Source organism: Oncorhynchus mykiss, chromosome 16 (assembly GCF_057628025.1).
Source record: "Oncorhynchus mykiss isolate SJ-2025 chromosome 16, ASM5762802v1, whole genome shotgun sequence".
Taxonomy (NCBI): domain Eukaryota; kingdom Metazoa; phylum Chordata; class Actinopteri; order Salmoniformes; family Salmonidae; genus Oncorhynchus; species Oncorhynchus mykiss.
In genome coordinates, this window is record NC_143037.1 from 17,075,001 (window position 1) to 17,102,161 (window position 27,161).

Below are 27,161 nucleotides of genomic sequence, written 5' to 3' on the forward strand. Positions count from 1 at the left end.
CTACATTCACTCAGCATATTGAGTTCACTGGTCCCATTCATACAGAACTACCCTACGCCTTGAGCTCTTCCTTCCGTCTCTCTCTAGATAAAATCATGTAACTAGTGAGGTCTAGTGAGGTCTGGCCGCTCGACAACCTGCCCATTCGACCCCATCCCCTCCTCCCTTCTCTAGACCATCTCTGGAGACCTTCTCCCTTTCCATCATCAACTCATCCCTGATCACTGGTTGCGTCCCCTCTGACTTCAAAATGGCCAGAGTTGCTCCCCTCCTCATGAAACCAACACTTGACTCATCTGACGTCAAAAACTAAAGAACTGTAATCCCTTCTTTCTTTTCATTCCAAAACACTTAAGAATGTTGTCTCTGATCAACTCTCTTGTTATCTCTCTCAGAATGATCTTCTTGCTCTTCTTTGTGTCACGGAGGCACTCCACACTGCTAAGGCTGACTTTCTCTCCTCTGTTCTCATCCTCCTAGATTTATCTGCTGCATTTGACACCGTGAACCGTCAGATCCTCCTCTCCACCCTCTCATGGCTGGTTGTCTCAGGCTCTGCCCACTCTTGGATTGCATCCTACCTGGCAGGCCTCTCCTACCAGGTGACGTGGAGAGGATCTGTGTCTGCACCATATACTCTCACTACTGGTGTCCCCCAGGGCTCTGTTCTAGGCCCTCTCCTCTTCTCTCTATACACCAAGTCACTTGGCACTGCCATATCCTCACACGGTCTCCTATCATTGCCATGCGAATGACACTCAACAAAAGTTATCCTTCCCCTGGTGGCGACACGCATCTCTGCGTGCCTGGCAGATATCTCAATTTGGTTTTTGGCTCACCACCTCAAGCTTAACAAGACAGAGCTGCTCTTCCTCCCAGCGAAGGCCTGCCCGCTCAAAGACATCTCCATCACGGTTGACAACTCTAGTGTCGCCCTCCCAGAGTGCAAAGAATCTTGATGTAAGCCTGGACAACACCCTGTCATTCTTTGCAAACATCAAAGCAGTGACTCGCTCCTGCAGGTTCATTCTCAACAACATCCATAGAGTATGACCTTACCTCACAGAGGAAGCGGCGCAGGTTCTAATCCAGGCATTTGTCATCTCCCGTCTGGACTACTGTACTCGATGTTGGCTGGGCTCCCCACTTGTGCCAACAAACCCCTGCAACTTATCCAGAAGGCTTCAGCTCACCTGGTTTTCAGCCTTCCCAAGTTCTCACATGTCATCCTGCTCGTCTGCAAACTCCACAGGCTTCCAGTTGAAGCTCCTATCCACTACACTACCCTATCTTCAGACTATGCTCAAACCCTACACCCCAACCCGAGCACTCCGTTCTGCCACCTCTGGTCTCTTGGCCCTCCCACCTCTAGAGGAGGGCCCCTCCTGCTCAGCCAAGTCAAAGCTCTTCCCTGTCCTGGCACCCCAATGGTGGAACCAGCTAGGACAGCAGAGCCCCTGCCCACCTTCTGAAAGCACCCTTCCAAGAGTCTCTTAAATAATCCCCTTCCTGAACCAACACTTGCACTTGACCCCCCCCCCCCCCCCCCCAGCTCTGACCTTGCTGATAATTACTTTAATGAGGAAAAGGGTATTTTGTGGCTCGCTGTGATTTTCCTATTTTCCATTCTTAATACATAACAATGATTCAATTCAATATGTTTAATGCAGGCCTGAATCACGTCTTTGAATATATCTATTGTTTCCTGGATGGCAGATAGATGGAAGTATAGTGCAGATGTTGAACAGAAAGTCCGAAATAGAACGTTTCCCGAAATAGAACGCAACTGCTCAGCTACAGCGACCGACAAATTTTGCAGTCTGGTAGACATGGATCGATTTATTGTAAAAAATAAACTTACATCTATTTACAATGAACATTAGGGGGAAGAGCTGGAGAACAACGTGACAGCTATGAACGAACAACCTCCGGAGAACCAGGACAATCAAGAAGATGGCGGCGGGGAAATGCATCTAGCTAACAGAGCTAACGTGGCTAACAGAGCTAACGTGGCTAACAGAGCTAACGTGGCTAACGTGGCTAACAGAGCTAACGTGGCTAACATGGCTCCAGTGGCTAAGAGAAGGATACGGTCGATTCAAGAAGAACACAGAAAGTTCCACGAGAAATGGACAGACAAGTATTTTTTTGTACGACATAATGGGACTAGTTCACTTTGTCTTATTATACAAGGTAGTCAAATGTTTTAAATGAGCAAATTTTGAGCGACGTTTCCAGTCACACCATGCCCACATTAACAAAATATATCCACCACAAAGCAACCTCAGAAACAACAAAGTAGCGCAACTTAAAACAGGACAGCTCAAAGGACAACAACAAATGATGGACAGATCTAGCACTGTTGCAGAGAAAATGACAGAGGCTACATATGAGATTGCTTGGATACTGGCGAGAAACAAGAAGGCCGTCACAGACGCGGAGATTGTCAAATAATGTTTCTTTGGCCTCAGCCGAAATATCGTATGCTGATTTCAGAAACAAGCTACTTCAAAGCCACTTTTTTTATTGTAATTTATTTCACGTTTATTAAACTAGGCAAGTCAGTTAAGAACAAATTCTTATTTACAATGATGGCCTACCCTGGCCAAACCCGGATGACGCTGGGCCATTTGTGTATGTATATAAATGTGTGATTTGCTGTACATCAAATCAATTGTATGTGCTCTATTGCTCTGAATTTGCTCTCAATTGATAATTGATAATATTGGAAGAAAAAGTACAATAAATTAATGATCTGTGCAGCCCTCTGAATGATTGTCTCAACCCAAAGTGACCCCCTTACAAAAAAGTGTGAGTAACACTGTACTATACCTTTCATATGTGGTTGTCCCACCTAGGTATATTAAGATGAATGCACTAACTGTAAGTTACTCTGAATAAGAACATCTACTAAATTATGTAAATGTGAAATATGACTGAAACAGTCATGGCATTTTGTTACGCTCGTCGTTGTAAGAATGGTCGGACCAAGATGCAGCGTGGGGTAGGTTAACCATATTTATTAATGATAACCAGCAACAAAACAAGAAAGAGAAAACCAACAAAACGTACAGCCTTGTAGGGCTCAACAGCAACAATACAAAAACAAGATCCCACACAAAACAGGTGGAAAAAGGCTGCCTAAATATGATCCCCAATCAGAGACAACGATAGACATGCAAAAACTCGACTACCCACCCTAGTCACACCCTGACCTAACCAAAATAGAGAATAAAAAGGATCTAAGGTCAGGGCGTGATACATATGGTTTACATATTTTCATGCTCATTAAAACATTGCCCTGTGGATGGGGGCATTGTCATCCTATGAGGACATAGCCAAAGTCGTCAAAATAATGGCCTACCGAGCATTTTTATACATGAGCCTAAGCATGAAGGGATGTTTACTGCTTAACTAACTCAGGAACCACACCTGTGTGGAAGCACCTGCTTTCAATATACTTTGTATCCCTAATTTACTCAAGTGTTTCCATTATTTTGGCAGTTACCTGTATGTATTTGTGAACACTGCAAATCATAGACGGCATGAGTCACCTGAAACTCCTGACCATATGAATAGGCCATGTGAATAGACAAGCACACAATGTCCCTTGAATGTACAGTGCAGCCGGTTGCTATGACAAGCTCGTCAATAACGCAGCACCTCAATGATTTCATTAAGCATCACTCAGCGGGGACAACCCTGCCCCTATACAGTCGACAGGCGACCCGAACTGCTGCCAGATAGTGTTCCTGTTTCACCTGGGAGCCTGGTGCTGTTGCCACAACATGGAAGAGTGTGTTTTGCTAAACAGACTTGCTTATATGTCTAACTGGATTTTTTAAATAGGGAGGTATGGAGAGACGGCAGAAGTGTAGAATAGAGAGAGTGCATCACTGATGAAAACCTCTCATCTTAAAAACAGAAACTTTTCAGGAAATGTAAAAAAAAAAAAAGTCATATTTTCCTATTATTAACAAACATTCATTTAGGAAACTTTAGAAGCTATTTTGAAAACATTTTCTTGGTCCTAGAGCCATGACATTTTCAGAGTACATCGAGGGAAGTTACTCATTTCAATAAAAATGTCAAAAATGAAGTTACGAGGTTTTTATCAGACAGTGACAATAGGTTACATCCTTCTGACGTCATAGTCAGTACTTTCACTCAAACACATTTTTTTTTAATAGCTGCTGGAGAATCAGGTAGCTACAGAGCTATAGAGACGGTCTGCATGTAAACATTATTACATTGTTCACCATGACGTATACTACATGAAAAAGGCATATGGTTTACTGTATGTATTCACTCATGCAAAAGGATGAAAATAGTGTATTTAAACGTAAAAACTGTTTACATTATAGGTGTTTATAAACAGATTGTAAGCCGACTGTTAGAATGAAGTCAGACGTGAAACAGTCCCCAATTCACACTGATATCGAACCTCAAAAGCCATGTCTTATTGTCTTGTTGCTTTACTGCCTACAGTACAAAACAGTGTCAATACAAAGCTTTACTTTAAGCGGTTAGGAATCATTGTTCATTGCGGTTACATAGGAGTTTAACTATGTCATATGCATTATTAAACAGTACTTACTGTAAACTGGTTCTCCATCTCCAACACATTACCTCTACTCTTTCACAATCACCCTATTTCACGCTACCTAGACTAAGCCTTTACTTTGCAGTCACAATAGCAGGTGACCAGGAATACCACTACCACCACTTCTAGCCTGGTCCCAGATCAGTTTATGCTGTTAGTCACAATGACCACAGAGTGACCAAACAGATCTGGGACCACACTTTATCCTTCTCCGAGCAGAGCCAACCGATTGTTGTTGGTGAGGTTGGCATCTACTTGAAGAAAGGAAGAACCTGCATTCACTGACATGTTCGTTATGTTTTAATGTATTTTTTCAGCAGCAGAGGTCAGAACAAACGTCGTTTTGGCGGCAGCCTTCGTCAGCGTGAGGTTGGCATCTGCCATGGCAAGTCAAGTTATGTGCATGATAGTGAATTGCAGACGGTGGGGCTGTCAGCTGACAGGCCACAGCCTCTTGCGGACTCTTTCCAACTCCCAACTTTACCTCTGGTGACAGTGAGAGTTATGAATGAGAGGCGAGGCAGATGGGATCCTTCACCCCGAGACACACGCACGCCTCCCCTTAGACTCCATGTTCATTAACGCACCCACACTATCATATATTATTGTTGGGCCTCTGGCTTCAGCTGCCCGCCCCAACCAAAACACCTCCCTACTCACGCACGCACATCCTGCACTACTAATTATAGCCCAACACAGCCCTGCCACCCACGAAAACTGGGCTAGCCGACAAGAGACTCACATATCTATATCTTTACCTCACCAACGCACTCCTCCTCGTTCTCCTCTTCCTCCTCCCCCTCTTCTCCTCCTCCTCCTGTTGTCTCTGTATGTTTCTGTAACTGTTAAGGTGAGTGAATGAGGACCCAAAAGCGAACTAACTTAAACAGAGCTTCTTTAATAACCAAACATAGGTAGGCTCAGATAGACCGGCAGATTCCGACAGGACAGGACAAGGTTACAGCAAACATGACGATAGTCTGGCTCAGGCATGAAACACAACAAACAAGAATCCGACAAGGACAGGAACAGAAACAGAGAGAGATATAGGGACCTAATCAGAGGGAAAAAGGGAACAGGTGGGAAACGGGGTGAATGGGTAGTTAGAGGAGACAAGGAACAGCTGGGGGAAAGCGGGGGAGAAAAGGTAACCTAACAACGACCAGCAGAGGGAGACAGGGTGAAGGGAAAGGACAGAGACAAGACACAACATGACAGTACCCCCCCACTCACCGAGCGCCTCCTGGCGCACTCGAGGAGGAAACCTGGCGGCAACGGAGGAAATCCTCGATCAGCGCACGGTCCAGCACGTCCCGAGAGGGAACCCAACTCCTCTCCTCAGGACCGTACCCCTCCCAATCTACGAGGTACTGGTGACCACGGCCCCGAGGACGCATGTCCAAAATTCTACGGACCCTGTAGATGGGTGCGCCCTCGACAAGGATGGGGGGGGGGGGGGAAGACGAGCGGGGGCGCGAAGGACGGGCTTGATGCAGGAGACATGGAAGACCGGGTGGACGCGACGAAGGTATCGCGGAAGAAGAAGTCGAACTGCGACAGGATTAATGACCCGAGAAATACGGAACGGACCAATGAACCGCGGGGTCAACTTGCGAGAAGCCGTCTTAAGGGGAAGGTTCTGAGTGGAGAGCCAAACTCTCTGACCGCGACAATATCTAGGACTCTTAGTTCTACGCTTATTAGCAGCCCTCACAGTCTGCGTCCTATAACGGCAAAGTGCAGACCTGACCCTCTTCCAGGTGCGCTCGCAACGTTGGACAAAAGCCTGAGCGGAGGGGACGCTGGACTCGGCGAACTGAGATGAGAACAGCGGAGGCTGGTACCCGAGGCTACTCTGAAAAGGAGATAGCCCGGTCGCAGACGAAGGAAGCGAGTTGTGGGCGTATTCTGCCCAGGGGAGCTGTTCTGACCAAGACGCAGGGTTACGAAAAGAAAGACTGCGTAAGATGCGACCAATAGTCTGATTGGCCCGTTCTGCTTGACCGTTAGACTGGGGGTGAAAGCCGGAAGAGAGACTGACGGAAGCCCCAATCAAACGGCAAAACTCCCTCCAAAATTGAGACGTGAATTGCGGACCTCTGTCCGAAACGACGTCTGACGGAAGGCCATGAATTCTGAAAACATTCTCGATGATGATTTGTGCCGTCTCTTTAGCAGAAGGAAGCTTAGCAAGGGGAATGAAATGAGCCGCCTTAGAGAACCTATCGACAACCGTAAGAATAACAGTCTTCCCCGCTGACGAAGGCAGTCCGGTGACAAAATCTAAGGCGATGTGAGACCACGGTCGAGAGGGAATAGGAAGCGGCCTGAGACGGCCGGCAGGAGGAGAGTTACCGGACTTAGTCTGCGCGCAGACCGAACAAGCAGCCACGAAACGACGCGTGTCATGCTCCCGGGTGGGCCACCAAAAACGCTGGCGAATGGAAGCAAGCGTACCCCGAACGCCAGGGTGGCCGGCTAACTTGGCAGAGTGAGCCCACTGAAGAACGGCCAGACGAGTAGGAACGGGAACGAAAAGAAGGTTCCTAGGACAAGCGCGCGGCGACGGAGTGTGAGTGAGCGCTTGTTTTACCTGCCTCTCAATTCCCCAGACAGTCAACCCGACAACACGCCCCTCAGGGAGAATCCCCTCGGGGTCAGTGGAGGCTACTGAAGAACTGAAGAGACGAGACAAAGCATCAGGCTTGGTGTTCTTAGAGCCCGGACGATAAGAAATCACGAACTCGAAACGAGCGAAAAACAGCGCCCAACGCGCCTGACGCGCATTAAGTCGTTTGGCAGAACGGATGTACTCAAGGTTCCTATGGTCAGTCCAAACGACAAAAGGAACGGTCGCCCCCTCCAACCACTGTCGCCATTCGCCTAGGGCTAACCGGATGGCGAGCAGTTCGCGGTTACCCACATCATAGTTACGTTCCGACGGCGACAGGCGATGAGAAAAATACGCGCATGGGTGGACCTTGTCGTCAGAGAGGGAGCGCTGAGAAAGGATGGCTCCCACGCCCACCTCTGACGCGTCAACCTCGACAACGAACTGTCTAGAGACGTCAGGTGTAACAAGGATAGGAGCGGATGTAAAACGATTCTTGAGGAGATCAAAAGCTCCCTGGGCGGAAACGGACCACTTAAAGCACGTCTTGACAGAAGTAAGGGCTGTGAGAGGAGCTGCCACCTGACCGAAATTACGGATGAAACGACGATAGAAGTTCGCGAAGCCGAGAAAGCGCTGCAGCTCGACGCGTGACTTAGGGACGGGCCAATCAATGACAGCTTGGACCTTAGCGGGATCCATCTTAATGCCTTCAGCGGAAATAACAGAACCGAGAAATGTGACGGAGGAGGCATGAAAAGTGCACTTCTCAGCCTTCACAAAAAGACAATTCTCTAAAAGGCGCTGGAGGACACGTCGAACGTGCTGAACATGAATCTGGAGTGACGGTGAAAAAATCAGGATATCGTCAAGGTAAACGAAAACAAAGATGTTCAGCATGTCTCTCAGGACATCATTGACTAATGCCTGAAAGACAGCTGGAGCGTTAGCGAGGCCGAAAGGAAGAACCCGGTATTCAAAGTGCCCTAACGGAGTGTTAAACGCCGTCTTCCACTCGTCCCCCTCCCTGATGCGCACGAGATGGTAAGCGTTACGAAGGTCCAACTTAGTGAAAAACCTGGCTCCCTGCAGGATCTCGAAGGCTGAAGACATAAGAGGAAGCGGATAACGATTCTTCACTGTTATGTCATTCAGCCCTCGATAATCTATGCAGGGGCGCAGAGACCCGTCCTTCTTCTTGACAAAAAAAACCCCCGCTCCGGCGGGAGAGGAGGAGGGGACTATGGTACCGGCGTCAAGAGCTACAGACAAATAATCTTCGAGAGCCTTACGTTCGGGAGCCGACAGAGAGTATAGTCTACCCCGGGGGGGGGTGGTTCCCGGAAGGAGATCAATACTACAATCATACGACCGGTGTGGAGGAAGAGAGGTGGCCCTGGACCGACTGAACACCGTGCGCAGATCGTGATATTCCTCCGGCACCCCTGTCAAATCACCAGGCTCCTCCTGTGAAGAAGAGACAGAGGAAACAGGAGGGATAGCAGACATTAAACATTTCACATGACAAGAGACGTTCCAGGAGAGGATAGAATTACTAGACCAATTAATGGAAGGATTATGACAAACTAGCCAGGGATGGCCCAAAACAACAGGTGTAAAAGGTGAACGAAAAATTAAAAAAGAAATGGTTTCACTATGATTACCAGAAACAGTGAGGGTTAAAGGTAGCGTCTCACGCTGAATCCTGGGGAGAGGACTACCATCCAGGGCGAACAAGGCCGTGGGCTCCTTTAACTGTCTGAGAGGAATGTCATGTTCCCGAGCCCAGGTCTCGTCCATAAAACAGCCCTCCGCCCCAGAGTCTATTAAGGCACTGCAGGAAGCTGACGAACCGGTCCAGCGTAGATGGACCGACAAGGTAGTGCAGGATCTTGAAGGAGAGACAGGAGTAGTAGCGCTCACCAGTAGCCCTCCGCTTACTGACGAGCTCTGGCCTTTTACTGGACATGAAGTGACAAAATGACCAGCGGAACCGCAATAGAGACAGAGGCGGTTGGTGATTCTCCGTTCCCTCTCCTTAGTCGAGATGCGGATACCTCCCAGCTGCATGGGCTCAGCACCCGAGCCGGCAGAGGAAGATGGTAGTGATGCGGAGAGGGGGGCGACGGAGAGTGCGAGCTCCTTTCCACGAGCTCGGTGACGAAGATCAACCCGTCGCTCAATGCGAATAGCGAGTTCAATCAAGGAATCCACGCTGGAAGGAACCTCCCGGGAGAGAATCTCATCCTTTACCTCTGCGCGGAGACCCTCCAGAAGACGAGCGAGCAAGGCCGGCTCGTTCCAGCCACTGGAGACAGCAAGAGTGCGAAACTCGATAGAGTAGTCTGTTATGGATCGATTGCCTTGACATAGGGAAGACAGGGCCCTGGAAGCCTCCTCCCCAAAAACAGATCGATCAAAAACCCGTATCATCTCCTCCTTAAAGTCCTGATACTGGTTAGTACACTCAGCCCTTGCCTCCCAGATTGCCGTGCCCCACTCACGAGCCCGTCCAATAAGGAGAGATATGACGTAGGCGACACGAGCAGTGCTCCTGGAGTAAGTGTTGGGCTGGAGAGAAAACACAATATCACACTGGGTGAGGAACGAGCGGCATTCAGTGGGCTCCCCAGAGTAACACGGCGGGTTATTGATTCTGGGCTCCGGAGATTCAAAAGCCCTGGAAGTGGCCGGTGGATCGAGGCGGAGATGGTGAACCTGTTCTGTGAGGTTGGAGACTTGGGTGGCCAGGGTCTCAACGGCATGTCGAGCAGCAGACACTTCCTGCTCGTGTCTGCCTAGCATCGCTCCCTGGATCCCGACGGCTGAGTGGAGAGGATCCGAAGTCGCTGGGTCCATTCTTGGTCGGATTCTTCTGTTAAGGTGAGTGAATGAGGACCCAAAAGCGAACTAACTTAAACAGAGCTTCTTTAATAACCAAACATAGGTAGGCTCAGATAGACCGGCAGATTCCGACAGGACAGGACAAGGTTACAGCAAACATGACGATAGTCTGGCTCAGGCATGAAACACAACAAACAAGAATCCGACAAGGACAGGAACAGAAACAGAGAGAGATATAGGGACCTAATCAGAGGGAAAAAGGGAACAGGTGGGAAACGGGGTGAATGGGTAGTTAGAGGAGACAAGGAACAGCTGGGGGAAAGCGGGGGAGAAAAGGTAACCTAACAACGACCAGCAGAGGGAGACAGGGTGAAGGGAAAGGACAGAGACAAGACACAACATGACAGTACATGACAGTAACTCTGTACAAACGTCAGACCACACCACTAGAGACATTTTGTAGGTCACTCACAGTTAACTTTTTGGTAGCCTCCAAAGCCATACATGTTTCTCTCAGAATCGCTACTTGTTTCCTTTACATACAAGAACTTCCTGGACAAGCCCAGACAATGGTAATGAAAGCCTGTGGTCCCAGTGGCACAACTCACATGAGAAGTCAGACATGAGCTAATGCTGAAAGCTATTGGCCTTTTGGTTTTGATTAGTACATTTTTTAAATTGTTTCTAGGTAGCTACTTGGTGTCTTGAAGCGGGCCCAAGTTTTGTAACCACTATCTATACACATCAGCTCAGTCAGTTAAAAGTCATTTGTGTCACACACAGGGGGATGGGGGGAAGGGATGCACAATTAATAGCGAACAACATCCTAAATCAATGGTACAGCCAGCGCACTGATAAATCAGGCTTGATAAATTATGTTGGATCAATAAACTGGGATTAGAGTTGCCTTGTGGCTAGTCCTGTACAGGGGCATGCAGAGGAATAACCTACTAGAGTTTTACTGTAGTTTATCTGTACAGTAGGGGCATTATGATATCAAAGTCACATGTTCTTTTTTTCTCATTGACATCATGAAGCTAAATTTACATATGAGAGATGTGCATCTGTGTATGTGGTCAAAATCTGGAAAATACACTAAGTAATTATCTGAATAAAATAAAAAAATAAAATAAAAATAAAAAATATATATATATATATATATAGGCATACATGTGCTTAGTACAGTACTGTAGACCAATTTGCTACCGTTACATTGATTGGGCCACCTGTCACTCTAAGAGTTCTATCTTCAAAGACAGTAGTGATGGGACAAACTGCACTAATCTCTAATTATATTCTATCGATTAGACCTCCACCCTACTCTCCTCCCTCACATACAGTACACACTCCAACACAGGGACAAAAACATGCACAGCCATGCCCCACAAAGTACCCCTGCCATTGAAACACCCTCTTGTTTCACTGGTGTGATTGCATACAGTATCAAATTGCTCTCATTGTCATAACCAAGTAAATGGGGCACTCAGACATTAGGCTACACTTCCAATTGTGTCATTCCCTTTAAATAGACTTATCAGCTCTAGATCCGTAACTCTCTAAGGACACTGTCTATCTCGGCTATCAGGAGACCTCAAGAAGTGTGGTCCAGGCTGCCATGTCAAGTAGCCTGGGAGCATGTCGCGTCCTTCTGTTTAATTATTGTAAGCTGCTATGTTTAACAGAGGCCCACTCAGGAGGATCAGTCAGGGCAGTTAGCTCTTATCTGTCTCTGATCTACATATGTCAGTTTGGCAGTTGGGGAAAGGGGAACAGTCAGTGTGTGAGAGGTGAAATTCCCCCCAAAGGGATAAACAGTGATGTAAAGTACTTAAGTAACAATACTTTAAAGTACTACTTAAGTACCGTATTGGGGTATCTGTACTTTAATTACTATTTTTGACTACTTTTACTTTTACATCCCGACATTCCTAAAGAAATGTATGTACTTTTTACATTTTCCCTGACACCCAAAAGTACATTACATTTTAAATGCTTAGCAGGACAGAAAATGGTCCAATTCGCACACTTATCAAGAGAACATCCCTGGTCATCCCTACTGCCTCTGATCTGGAGGACTCACTAAACACAAATGCTTTGTTTTTAAATTATGTCTGAGTGTTTGAGTGTGACCCTGGCTATTCATAAACATTTAAAAAATACAAATACCAATAAATACAAAAAAATCTCTATATATATACAGTTGAGGTGGGAAGTTTACATACACTCATTAAAACTCGTTTTTCAACCACTCCACAAATTTCTTGTTAACAAACTATAGTTTTGGCAAGTCAGTTAGGACATCTACAGTACTTTGTGTATGACACAAGTATTTTTCCAACAATTGTTTACTGACAGATTATTTCACTTATAATTCACTGTATTACAATTCCAGTGGGTCAGAAGTTTACATACACTGAGTTAACTGTGCCTTTAAACAGCTTGGAAAATTCCAGAAAATGATGTTATGGCTTTAGAAGCTTCTGATAGGGTAATTGACATAATTTCAGTCAATTGGAGGTGTACTTGTGGATGTATTTCAAGGCCTACCTTCAAACTCAGTGCCTCTTTGCTTGACATTATGGGAAAATCAAAAGAAATCAGCCAAGACCTAGGACCATGCCTCAGGGCTACCTGGCATGATGACTCCTTGCTGTCCCCAGTCCATCTGGCCGTGCTGCTGCTCCAGTTTCAACTGTTCTGCCTGCGGCTATGGAACCCTGACCTGTTTACCGGACGTGCTACATGTCACAGACCTGCTGTTTTCAACTCTCTAGAGACAGCAGGAGAGGTAGAGATACTCTTAATGATCGGCTATGAAAAGGCAACTGACATTTACTCCTGAGGTGCTGACTTGCTGCACCCTCGACAACTACTGTGATTATTATTATTTGACCATGCTGGTCATTTATGAACATTTGAACATTTTGGCCATGTTCTGTTATAATCTCCACCCGGCACAGCCAGAAGAGGACTGGCCACCCCTCATAGCCTGGTTCCTCTCTAGGTTTCTTCCTAGGTTTTGGCCTTTCTAGGGAGTTTTTCCTAGCCACCGTGCTTCTACACCTACATTGCTTGCTGTTTGGGGTTTTAGGCTGGGTTTCTGAACAGCACTTTGAGATATCAGCTGATGTAAGAAGGGCTATATAAATAAATTTGATTTGAAGACCTCAGAAAGAAAATTGTAGACTTCCACAAGTCTGGTTCAACCTTGGGAGCAGTTTCCAAATGCCTGAAGGTACCACGTTCATCTGTACAAACAATAGTACGCAAGTATAAACACCATGGGACCACACAGCCATCATACAGCTCAGGAAGGAGATGAGTTCTATCTCCTAGAGATTAACATATTTGGTGCGAAAAGTGCAAATCAATCCCAGAAACAGGTACGAAAGTATCTATATCCACAGTAAAACGAGTCCTATATCGACAAAACCCGAAAGGCCAGTCAGCAAGGAAGAAGCCACTGCTCCAAAACTGCCATAAAAAAACAGACTACGGTTTGCAACTGCACATGGGGACAAAGATCGTACTTTTTGGAGAAATGTCATCTGGTCTGATGAAACAAAAATAGATCTGTTTGGCCATGATGACCATTGTTATTTTTGGAGGAAAAGGCTTGCAAGCTGAAGAACATCATCCCAACCGTGAAGCACGAGGGTGGCAGCATCATGTTGTGGGGGTGCTTTGCTGCAGGAGGGACTGGTGAACTTCACAAAATAGATGTAATCATGAGGGAGGAAAATTATGTGGATATATTGAAGCAACAGCTCAAGACATCAGTCAGGAAGTTAAAGCTTGGTCGCAAATGGGTCTTCCAAATGGACAATGACCCCAAGCATACTTCCAAAGTTGTGGCAAAATGGCTTAAGGACAACAAAGGCAAGGTATTGGAGTGGCCATCACAAAGCCCTGACCTCAATCCCATAGAAAATTTGTGGGCAGAACTGAAAAAGTGTGTGCGAGCAAGGAGGCCTACAAACCTGACTCAGTTACACCAGCTCTGTCAGAGGAATGGGCCAAAATTCACTCAACTTATTGTGGGAAGCTTGTGGAAGGCTACCCGAAACGTTTGATCCAAGTTAAACAATTTAAAGGAAATTCTACCAAATACTAATTGAGTGTATGTAAACTTTTGACCCACTGGGATTGTGATGAAAGAAATAAAAGTTGAAATAAATAATTCTCTCTACTATTATTCTGACATTTCACATTCGTAAAATAAAATGGTGATCCTAACTGACCTAAGACAGGGAAATTTTACTGGGATTAAAAGGCAGGAATTGTGAAAAACTGAGTCTAAATGTATTTGGCTAAGGTGTATATATATATATATATATATATTATTTGTACTTTTACTTTTGATATTTAAGTATATTTTATCAACTACATTTACTTTTGATACTTACGTATATTTAAAACCAAATACTTTTAGACTTTTACTCAAGTAATATTTTACTGGGTGACTTTCACTTTTACTTGAGTCATTTTCTATTAAGGTATCTTTACTTTTACTAAAGAATGACAATTGAGTACCTTTTCCTCCACTTCGGGATATACACTCGCAGAGAAAAGGGTTCCAAAATGGTTATTTGGATGTCCCCATATGTGGAAAGTGTTCTTCGGAGGTCACCTATGTTGAAAGCGTTCTATTTGTAATATTGAACCCAAAATTGTTCTACCTGGAACCAAAAGGGTTCTACCAGGAACTAAAAATGGATCTTCAAAGGGTTATCCGATGTGGACAGCCGAAGAACCCTTTTAGGGTCCAGATAGCATTGTTTTTTCCTAAGGCCCTATTCCCACTACAAGATACAAAGGAGAGTCTAAGGAACGGGGTGGCGAAAGAGTATTGTTCTTTTCAATTCACGTTACATCCTTGCATTACTTTGCTCTCGAGTGGTGCAGTGGTCTAAGGTACTACATCTCAGGGCAAGATTTAATTTTGTATTTATTTCACCTTTATTTAACCAGGTAGGCCAGTTGAGAACAAGTTCTCATTTACAACTGCTACCTGGCCAAGATAAAGCAAAGCAGTGTGACACAAACAACAACACAGAGTTACACATGGAATAAACAAACGTACAGTCAATAACACAATAGAAAAAAATCTATATACAGTGTGTGCAAATGAGGTAAGATTAGGGAGGTAAGGCATTAAATAGGCCATAGTGGCGAAGTGATTACAATTGAGCAATTAAACACTGGAGAAATAGATGTGCAGAAGATGAATGTGCAAGTAGAGATACTTGGGTGCAAATTAGAAGAAAAAAATATATATATATATATATATGGGGATGAGGTAGTTGGATGGGCTATTTACAGTTGGGCTATGTACAGGTGCAATGATATGTGAGCTGCTCTGAAAACTGATGCTTAAAGTTAGTGCGGGAGATATGAGTCTCCAGCTTCAGTGATTTTTGCAGTTCGTTCCAGTCAATGGCAGCTGGTAGAGATCTGGAAGGAAAGTACTTTGGGGGTGACCAGTGAAATATACCTGCTGGAGCGCGTGCTGATATGATGATGAGCAATCTGAGATAAGGTGGGGCTTTAACTAGCAAAGACTTATAGATGACCTGTAGCCAGTGGGTTTGGCGACGAATATGAAGCGAGGACCAGCCAACGAGAGCATACAGGTCGCAGTGGTGGGTAGTATATGCGGCTTTGGTGACAAAACGGATGGCACTGTGCATCCAATTTGCTGAGTAGAGTGTTGGAGGCTATTTTGTAAATGACATTCCAGTAGTCAAGGATCGGTATGATAGTCAGTGTAACGAGGGTATATTTGGCAGCATGAATGAAGGATGCTTTGTTGCGAAATAGGAAGCCGATTCTAGATTTCATTTTAGATGGGAGATGCTTAATGTGAGTCTGGAAGGAGAGTTTACAGTCTAACCAGACACCTAAGTATTTGTAATTGTCCACATATTCTAAGTCAGAACCTATTCTAAGTCAGAACAGCATCTGTCTGAGAAGATGCGTCACTACAGCCCCTGGTTCAAATCCAGGCTGTATCATATCCGGCCGTGATTGGGAGTCCCATAAGGCGGTGCACAATTGGCCCAACGTCATCCGGGTTTGGGTAGGCCGTCATTGTAAATAAGAATTTGTTCTTTACTGACTTGCCTAGTTAAAGGTTAAAAACAATGTTGTGGCTGGCGATGTGACATTTTTAGTCTGCAGTTCAAATGAAACATCAGAGTAGCCAGTAGAGTAAGCACAAACTGTTCAACAATGAAAAACTTTTCTTCTAAAACATGTTACACTATTCAATAATGCAACCAAACCATAGTACACTCTTGAACTAAAAAAGCAATTCACAAGCATGTACAGTATATGCAGACAATTAAAAGGTTTATTTTCTCATCTGTGGGCTACACTGATTACATTTCAGCTTCAAGGCAAAAGCCCAGAGTTCGTTCATATAACAGCATGTCTTCAACAAGTAACATTAGCCTATCAAAATGAGCCATTGACCCTCTCATACGAATATTAAAGTACAGTAGGCCTTCCTTACAACATTAGAACAAGCCAGGCTTCATTTTGATCAATATCATGCAAATCATTACATGTGGTAAAAGCAAATTGTGACTGAAAATATGGGTAAAATGTGGGTAAAATGTGGGTGAATTCAGTGCAATAAGCTGTTTTATATGGAAGCCCATACCCAGTGATGTAGTGGTACCTGGAGAAGAGGGTATACTCAGATTTAGCTAAAACGTACTCTGTACTTGGAATGACCTAAAATGATAAATCCCATGTTGGTCTTTCACAGTCAGGCCAACCCAAGCTGTACTGTGCAAGTAGACTAATAATAGGCCTACTATTGAGACAGATAAATGAGACTGTCAACTGGATGTTCTATGTCCACAACAATGCTTAAACCACATCATGAGACCACCTTTGAGGTCTAGGAAAAATCGAAGAAAATGTTATGCAGGCAAGTGTGCAGGCACCTAGCACTTGTTTGGTTATCAGTGTTTTTGTAGCACACATGAAATGTAGTTTGCAAAAACAAATGGCTACTGGATTGATACAAATAATTATGATATCATTCTGCCTACATAGGCTACATTGTTGCTAGTTAACATAACATTTAGGTTTTTGGGAAAGTCTTTCCAGCTACCACAAGACGGTTTGGCCTATCAACATCTAGCTATATGTCCTGTTCCTTAATTGCTTGAAACCTGGATGTTTTGCTTCATATTATGAGGCATGCGGAGCCAAAATCCGGCCATAGAAATGTTGAAGGAAATATTTTATAAACACTTCCTCATATGCACTCTCCTGACTGTTCTTTTGGTTTTCAAATCAACCTTCATTCATTATCTAGCAGCCAAAGGCATTATCCTACCCACTGGGCACAGACATCAATTCAACGTTTGTTGCAAGTTGGTTCAATGTTATTTAACTGAAATGGCATGTAAACAATGTTGATTCAACCAGTGTGTGCCCAGTGGGAAGTCATATTAGTAATCCATGATAGTTGTTGCATCTTTAGATCTCCCCACTTTGCCATTTTCAAATGGATATTTCCATCTCTGTCATTAAACTGGTTGCATGTGCGGTGCAGATTTTAAAACATGTTTTCCCGTAAATTGTATTTTGGAACATTTGCACGTAGGCCTACCGCCATGTGCACAATGCTGAACTTAAAATAAGAAATAATAGTTTATTAACATTTTAAGCTAAACATTCTGATCTGTTCCATCAAATCAAATAACAACATTGAAAATGCTTACTAACCAACAGTGCAATTTTTAAGTAAAAAATGGTATCAGGTGAACAATAGGTAAGTAAAGAAATAAAAACAACAGTAAAAAGACAGTGAAATATAACAGTAGCGAGGCTATATACAGTAGCGAGGCTATAACAGTAGCGAGGCTATATACAGTAGCGAGGCTATATACAGTAGCGAGGCTATAACAGTAGCGAGGCTATATACAGTAGCGAGGCTATAACAGTAGCGAGTCTATAACAGTAGCGAGGCTATATACAGTAGCGAGGCTATATACAGTAGCGAGGCTATATACAGTAGCGAGGCTATAACAGTAGCGAGGCTATATACAGTAGCAAGGCTATATACAGTAGCGAGGCTATAACAGTAGTGAGGCTACATAGAGGCACCGGTTAGTCGGGCTGATTGAGGTAGTATGTACATGAATGTATAGTTAAAGTGACTATGCATATATGATGAACAGAGTAGCAGCAGCGTAAAATAGTGGTTGGGGAGGAACACACAATGCAAATAGTCTGAGTAGACATTTGATTACCTGTTCAGGAGTCTTATGGCTTGGGGGTAAAACCTGTTGAGAAGCCTTTTGGTCCTAGACTTAGCACTCCGGTACCACTTGCCATGCGGTAGTAGAGAGAACAGTCTATGACTGTGGTGGCTGGGGTCTTTGACAATTTTTAGGGCCTACCTCTGACATCGCCTGGTGTAGAGGTCCTGGATGGCAGGCAGCTTTGCCCCAGTGATGTACTGGGCCGTACACACTACCCTCTGAAGTGCCTTGCGGTAGGAGGCCGAGCAGTTGCCATACCAGGCAGTGATGCAACCAGTCAATGGCTCTCGATGTTGCAGCTGTAGAACCTTTTGAGGATCTGAGGACCCATGCCAAATCTTTTTAGTTTCCGGAGGGGGAATAGGCTTTGTCGTACCCTCTTCACTACTGTCTACTAATCACAATTAGTCTGTGCTTCATTTTGATCAACTGTAGCCTGTTGATAACAACCACAGCTGCAGGTTGCCTAAGAGAAGCCTATGTCCTCTGATCCCATCTGGGCATGGCCAGGTGAAATGTAACGTCATGTTTTTATAGCCTAAACTATGTATTTCTAGCCTAAAATTGACAATTTCTTTGTGTTCCGAGAAAATATTAACAAATGTAGTTTATTTTCACACTTCGGGTGGCTATGCTACCTAGGAATTTTGAATCAATAATGATTGACTGGAATGAATCAATCAACACAATAGTGATGACATACCGTATGAGTATCTTTTCAATTACAGATGCAAAGGCCTACATGATCAAATCAAATCCCATTTTATTTGTCACACGTGCCAAATACAGGTGTAGACCTTACAGTGAAAGGCTAACTTACAAGACCTTAACCAACAATGCAGTTCAAGAAATAGAGTTAAGAAAAAATGTACTAAACAAACTAAAGTTTAAAAAAAGTAACACAAGAAAACGACATAACATTAACGAGGCTATATACAGGGGACACCAGTGCCGGGTCAATGTGTGAGGGTACAGGTTAGTCGAGGTAATTTGTAAAGTGACTATGCATAGATAATAAACAGGGGGGTGGGTCAATGTAAATAGTCTGGGTGGCCATTTGATTAATTGTTCAGCAGTCTTATGGCTTGGGGGGTAGAAGCTGTTAAGGAGCCTCTTGGAACTAGACTTGGCGCTCCTACCACTTGCTGTGCGGTAGCAGAGAGAACAGTCTATGACTTGGGTGACAGGAGTCTCTGACAATTTTTTGGGCCTTCCTCTGACACCGCCTGGTATAGAGGTCCTGGGTGTCAGGAAGCTTGGCCCCAGTGATGTACTGGGTCATACACACAACCCTCTGCAGCACCTTGCGGTCAGATGTCGAGCAGTTTCCAAACCAGGCAGTGATGCAACCGATCAGGATGCTCTCAATTGTGCAGCTGTATAACTTAAGGAGGATCTGGGGACCCATGCCAAATCTTTTCAGTCTCCTGAAGGGGAAAAGGTGTTGTCATGCCCTCTTCACAACTGTCTTGGTGTGTCCGGATCATGATAGTTTGTTGGCGATGTGGACACCAAGGGACTTGAAACTCTCAACCCGCTCTACTTCAGACATGTCGATGTTAATGGGGACCTGTTCGGCCCTCCTTTTCCTATAGTACACAATCACTTCCTATGTCTTGCTCACATTGAGGGATAGGTTGTACTCCTGGCACCACACTGCCAGGTCTCTGACCTCCTCCCTATAGGCTGTCTCATCGTTGTCGGTGATCAGGCCAAGCACTGTTGTGTCATCAGCAAACTTAATGAAGTTGGAGTCGTGCTTGTTCGTGGGTGAACAAGGAGTCCAGGAGGGGACTAAGCACGCACCCCTGAGGGGCCCCAGTGTTGAGGATCAGCGTGACAGATGTGTTGTTGCCTATCTTTACCACCTGGTGCGGCCCATCAATAAGTCCAGGATCCAGTTGCAGATTGAGGTGCCCAGTCCCAGTGTCCTCAGCTTAGTGATGAGCTTTGTGGGCACTATGGTGTTGAACGCTGAGCTGTAGTCAATGAACAGCATTCTCACATAGGTGTTCCTTTTGTATAGGTGGGAAAGAGAAATGTGGAGTGCGATTGAGATTGAGTCATCTGTGGATGCAAATTTGAGTGGGTCTAGGGTTTCCAGTATGATGGTGTTGATGAGAGCCATTGACCAGCCTTTCAAAGCACTTCATGGCTACAGACGTGAGTGCTAGGGGGTGGTAATCATTGAGGCAGATTACCTTCTCTTTCTTGGGCACAGGGACTATGGTGGTCTATTTTAAAGATGTAGGTATTACTGACTTCGTCACGGAGAGATTGAAAATGTCAGTGAAGACACTTACCAGTTGGTCCGGGCATGCTTCGAGTACATGTCCTGGTAATCCGTCTTGCTCCGCGGCTTTGTGAATGTTGACCTGTTTAAAGGTCTAGCGCACATCGGCTACGGATTTGTCTGCAACCCTTCATACAGCGAGTTTAGTTTTTGTCCAATCGGAGTTGTTGTCTCTTTGTATGTGTAGAGGGTTTTAATGTTTTCATCCTCCCTAGGGACAGGAGTTTTTCCAGGTGTTTTTTTTACCATATGACTTGATTAGAAAAATAATCTGGTCCCATCATAGCCCATATAAAACCGTTTTTTACATCTGATAAATTACTACTAGTGTCCGGAGTTGGTTAGGTTAGTCTACTACCAGGTCAGGAAGAAGTCTGGGCCCCAGGAAAACAATCCCCCCCCCCCCCCCCCCCCCCCCCGCAGCACTATGGGACCTATGGTGCCACCTACAAATGAAAAAACATCTCGTATTTGTATGAACTAAAATGGATTGTGTGGATGGGCTTCCATAGTTTTACATGGCTCAGTACAGCCGGCAGCTACAGCGACGATTTCAGAGTGTAACAGGTTGTTTCCCCCAATTTCTGGTAAAAACTCAATAAAGAAAGTATCAAATATTAGTAAAATGTCTGTACATTTCACCTGTTTCAAAAACATTTACAGTGCCTTCGGAAAGTATTCAGCCCCCTTGACTTTTTCTACATTTTGTTATGTTACAGCCTTATTCTAAAATGGATTAAGTAAAAATACCCAATAATGACGAAGTGAAAACAGGTTTTAAGATATTTTTGCAAATGTATTAAAAATAAAAAAACAGAAACACCTTATTTACATAAGTATTCAGACCCTTTACTATGAGACTCGAAATTGAGCTCATGTGCATCCTGTTTCCATTGATCATACTTGATGTTTCTACAACTTGATTAGAGTCCACCTGTAGTAAATTCAATTGATTGGCCATGATTTGGAAAGGGACAGACCTGTCTATATAAGGTCCCACAATTGACAGTGCATGTCACAGCAAAAACCAAACCATGAGTTCGAAGGAATTGTTCTTAGAGCTCCGAGACATGATTGTGTCGAGGCACAGATCTGGGGAAGGGTACCAAAAAATGTATGCAGCATTGAAGGTCCCCAAGAACACCGTGGCCTCCATCATTCTTAAATGGAAGAAATTTGGAACCACCAAGACTCTTTGAGCTGTCCGCCCAGCCAAACTGAGCAACCGGGAGAGAAGGGCCTTGGTCTGGGAGGTGACCAAGAACCCGATGGTCACTCTGACAGAGTTCTAGAGTACCTATGTGGAGATGGTAGAACCTTCCAGAAGGACAACAATCTCTGCAGCACTTCACCAGTCAGGCCTGTTTGGTGGAGTGGCCAGACGGACACCACTCCTCAGTAAAAGGCACATGACAGCCCCTTGCCAAAAGGCACCTAAAGACTCTCAGACCATGAGAAACTAGATTCTCTGGTCTGATGAAACCAAGATTGAACTGGCCTGAATGCCAAGCGTCACTTCTGGGGGAAACCTGGCACCATCCCTACGGTGACGCATGGTGGTGGCAGCATCATGCTGTGGGATATTTTTCAGCGGCAGGGACTGGGAGACTAGTCAGGATCGAGGCAAAGATGAACAGAGCAAAGTACAGAGATCCTTGATGAAAACCTGCTCCAGAACACTCAGGCTCTCAGAATGGAGCGAAGGTTCACCTTCCAACAGAACAACGACCCTATGCACACAGCCAAGACAACACAGGAGTGGCTTCGAGACAAGTCTCTGAATGTCCTTGAGTGGCCCAGCCAGAACCTGGACTTGAACCCAATCGAACATCTCCGGAGAGACCAGAAAATAGCTGTGCAGCAACGCTCCTCATCCAACCTGACAGAGCTTGAGAGGATCTGCAGATAATAATTGGAAAAACTCCCCAAATACAGGTGTGCCAAGCTTGTAGCATCATACCCAAGAAGACTTGAGGCAGTAATCGCTGCCATATGTGCTTCAACTAAATACTGAGTAAAAGGTCTGAATACTGGGGTCTGAATACTGAAATACTGGAATACTGGAATACTGAATACTGGTAGGAGTGTTGGCTCAATGAGACAATTCTGTTCATACAACCCTGCTTCAAGGGATGTAACTGTCAGACAAGTGTAGAGCGGTACCTCCGCTGATAGCGGTCCAGACGTAGCGAGTACGCAAATTATATTTGAGAAATATGTGTAGACGACGGTATCTTTACCAAAAGTGTGAAGAGGCTCTAAGAGTGTACTAGAGAAAGGGAGGTCAAAGGTGAGAATGAGAAACTGCATTGCATGCTATTTGTTAAACTAGACCTAATAAAACTAATAGCAAATTGCATTTACACACAGTATGTACAGTGTCTATAGTAACCATGGAAATTAATATCCTGTCAAATTCCAGCCTTGAATTCAGGTGGAGGAGCTGAGACTTTGTAATCATTACTGTCTCACTCAGAGTCTTGATGTGCTGTACCTGGCAACCAAACTGCCTTTAGGGGTCTTTATTGACAAAGGTCCTTTGTATGAGGTTCTGTAATGGAAACCTGAGTTGGCTCCCACCAATGTGCAGTCTAGGGAGCCATCTTGGCTATCCGATAGCCTATCACCTGTCTCCTCAGTGGAGCAGAAAATAAAATTGCCGTCAGTTTCTCAGAGGTACCCTATCATTTCATACTTTCATACACGCATGTGTACACAAACATGCTCAAAGTAAATTCACACACTTGTGAACTCCAAACACACAGGTAGGCTGCATCCTAATAAGGAATACATGTTTTCATGCACTCATATACAGACTGGCATGAATACGCAGGCACACACACGTACACACGCTCATCTACTGAACACAAATCCACAGATCACATTTACACATCCACCCACTAACCCATTGGCCACTGGGAAATATGCAAAGGAGTATGCAAAGTGCAGAGGAGAGCTGCTCAATGTAAATTTGAATAGGGAGAGTGAGCAGAGTTGAGCCAAGGCTTCCCTTTAAGCACCTTGTTATTGGACCACTTACAGGACATCATCCTGATGTCTGCAGTTAAGATTCTAAACTGCTTCAGTTTCAGCACTTAACCCGATCATTATGTAACATATGGGTTGTTCATGGAATACTAATCCCGAGCGAGCACACGCATGCAGGCGCACACAGGAACACACACACACACACACACACACACACACACACACACACACACACACACACACACACACACACACACACACACACACACACACACACACACACACACACACACACACACACACATACATACATACCCGCAGTGCCACCCTTGTAGGTGATTGACATCTGACACTCTGGTAAAGTTTAATAGTCTCTAATGTATTAACACTGGGACAGGCTGGCCGTGATGGTTCTACAGCCGCACTTCACATCTTCATCTGTAGATCTAGGCGTTTTGCTGCACCCCAGCCAGCCTGCTTGGAATGCAGCCAGAGTAGGACGTTTGGCACAGCAGAGATTTGCTATGCACACTCAGCATTAGATGAAGAGGGGGTGGATCCGTGGGCGTCGGGTAAGGGTGTGTGTGGAGGGGAGGGGGGGGGGGGGGTGTGATGTAGGGGATGATCTGTCTTTAGTGTTCTCTCCGCAATAGAGTGATGTAGCAAAAAAAAGGCACATTGTCGTACAGAGGAACATGTGTGCTTATGCGTACTAAGACGATGCTGGATCGTACAGCAGATGTAACACACACACACACATACACACAGGGAAGTCCACCCTGGTTTGACAGCACATCAGCTGGCACTGGCTGTATGCAAAGCTCTTGAGCCTCGACACCTGCCAAGTTGATTCATTACATGAACAACTCTGGTCTCTAGACGTTTATTCCTAGCTGGCCCCCCATAATGACATCTGGTAGCTGCAATTGGACATTGATTGACATGTGCACAAACCAACTACTGTGCTACTAGTAATTGATCACTGATGTAATTTCTATGAATAAGATACAGCTGGCGACCGTGTCAGCATGCACTGAGTCCGGCCCGCCACAGGAGTCGCTTGTGCGCTATGGGACTAGGACATCCCTGCCGGCCAAACCCTCCCTTATCCCGGATGACACTGAGCCAATTGTGCGTCGCCCCAAGAGTCTCCCGGTCACGGCCAACTGCGACAGAGCCTGAACTCGAACCTAGAATCTCTAGTGGCGCAGCTAGCACTGCGATGCAGTGGCTTAGACCACTGTGCCACTTGGGAGGCCCTTGAATAAGTCTACTTAACCAAGTTAGCCTATATCAGGATGTTAAACTGACATTGTGGGTAGGTTTTCTAAGGACACAAAGTTAGGCAGCTGTCTTCTCTTTCACCATCTATTTGTTACCATATCTATGATGCAAATCTACAGGACAAATACATACAGCACCAGTCAAAAATATGGACACCTTCTCATTCAAAGGTTTTTCTTTAATTTGACTATTTTCTACATTGTAGAATAAAGGGTGGCAACATTGAAGAATCTAAAATCTAAAATATATTTTGATTTGTTTAACACTTTTTTGGTTACTACATGATTCCATATGTGTTATTCCATAGTTTCGATGTCTTCAGTAGAAAATAGAAAATAGTCCAAATAAAGAAAAACCCTTGAATGAGTAGGTGTGTCCTAACTTTTGACTGGTACTGTAGGTCTGGAATGAGGATGCGGCAGTCATCGTCATCCTATAACTTATCGCACTCTAATGCACCTGTAAAGGAAATAGATGTGAGAGAGACTAAAAACCAGAATGCATGAAATGTTATAGGCATATCATGGCATTGATCACACTGAGCAACATATCAAGCATAGCGCAGATATCAGGGAGAAATATGTTGACCCAATTGGCTTTCAACACCAGTTGTTCAGTCATAGCCTGCCCTTATTAGATATTTTTGCAGACAAGGACCAATAGGCCCAGTAAAGGGAGTAACACGAAAATCAAGTTATGCAGTCGAGGAATGTCCAACTTGTCATCAATTCGATTATGGAATTATCATCGAGTAATAGGGAATGTTAGTGTTAGATGGTTAGGAGGTGAATGGCTGGATTTACTGTTAATATTACTGCAGTGATATTGATGGACCCCGTCTTTTAAAAAGTGGATCGTCTAACGATGTACTACTGCAGTAGTAGATATAACAAACCAAAACTAAAGTTATGAACGTGAAATTGTACAACTAATTGGGATTAGGGGATTCACAAATATCTTTGCACTGCAAACTTGAATGAAAAAAGAAACCGTATGTCGCAGGCTCACTGTTAATGCAGTGTAATATTTGTATATGGCAACCTTTTATTATGCCGTTTCCACTGCAAATATGGATTAGAGCTTCCTCTTGATCCATTCCCAACTGACCTTACAATGAACTCAATGCTTCTGTAAACCAGAGAATAAAGGAATTCTTATTTATCTTTCCACAGTCACTTTATGTACCCTGCTCGCTGATAAGCCTGTCCTGGGGATGTGCACATTTTCAAAATGTTCAGCATTCTTTGTTTCTTTGTGTTGTGTTGTTTGTAGTTTCTGTATGGGACTGTGTAAAAGAGAATGTGTGCCCTCACAGGCTCCATAAACTGGGCCGTGTGTGTCTGTGTGTGGGCGACGACGACTTACCAGCACCACATTGAAGCGCTCCTCTAACTCCTCTTCGGCCGGCATAGGAATTTTGGGCCCCGCTGCCTGTTTCTGGGGGGTTTCTGAGCCTGGGGGGAACGACACTGTCTTCCCCTCCTTCCCCATTGGAAACTCCATACTCCCAGCCGCATTGCCCATGATTACACAGAGCCAGGTACTCTACAGCTACTTCCACACAGACACGAACCCTAGTAATCCAAACAGGAGTCCAGTCCGACTCCACAGCACTGGAACTCAAAACTTGTGCTGAACAAAATGTGTCCTTCCACTACTTTTCCTGTTGAGATGAGACTCCATGTGGCATTGACTGGCGACCGTTGAGAATTTCCATGAACCCAGGAGAAGCAGGCCAGCCCAAAGAATCATCTTCTCCAATGTTCCTACTCCTTCATTCTCTCAGACAGGGGAAGTGATCATGCAAAATGACTCAGACCTGTCAGTAATGTCCCTGTGCACCATGAACAACCTTCAAGAGATTGAGAGATAGCAAACAAGAAAGAGGAAGGACACAGGAGAGTTTGAGCGTGACACTCCTAGTCCTACCACAGCTGCAGAGAAGCCTTGAACAGAAAAAGAAAGGATGAAAAGTGAGAAGGAAAAAAGTACCCTAGTTCCTGAGTGGCAGCAGTAGCTGGCAAAGAGACCCTTGGGGACTTATAGGTAGGAGCCACTCTCTTCTGACTGGTGCCCACACACGACGCTGGGGCTAACTGGTCTCCTGGTAGTCAAAACGGAGAAGGAGAGAAGAGGACAAGGAGGCAGAGGTCCACAGCCAACTACTCTACCATCCGAAGCAGGGACAGACAGAGAGGGGAGGCAACAGAAGCATAGGCAGCTCTTCCAGAGAGAGATCGAGAGAGAGAGAGAGAG

General features: G+C 44.9%; 1 protein-coding gene across 7 annotated transcripts in view; it reads right to left on the reverse strand.

The window, feature by feature from the left end:
* LOC110491470 (formin-like protein 1) overlaps nucleotides 1-27,161 on the reverse strand; it is a 52,700-nt gene extending 25,539 nt beyond the window's left edge. For 6 of the 7 annotated variants that reach the window (XM_090202085.1, XM_036946358.2, XM_036946359.2 and 3 more), the window contains exon 1: nucleotides 26,271-27,159. In XM_090202085.1, the coding sequence (XP_090058211.1) occupies nucleotides 26,271-26,429 (159 nt within the window). In that variant the 5' untranslated portion in view covers nucleotides 26,430-27,159. Of the gene's footprint in view, nucleotides 1-26,270 lie in introns of all 7 variants that reach the window. The other variant, XM_036946352.2, reaches the window with a different exon arrangement.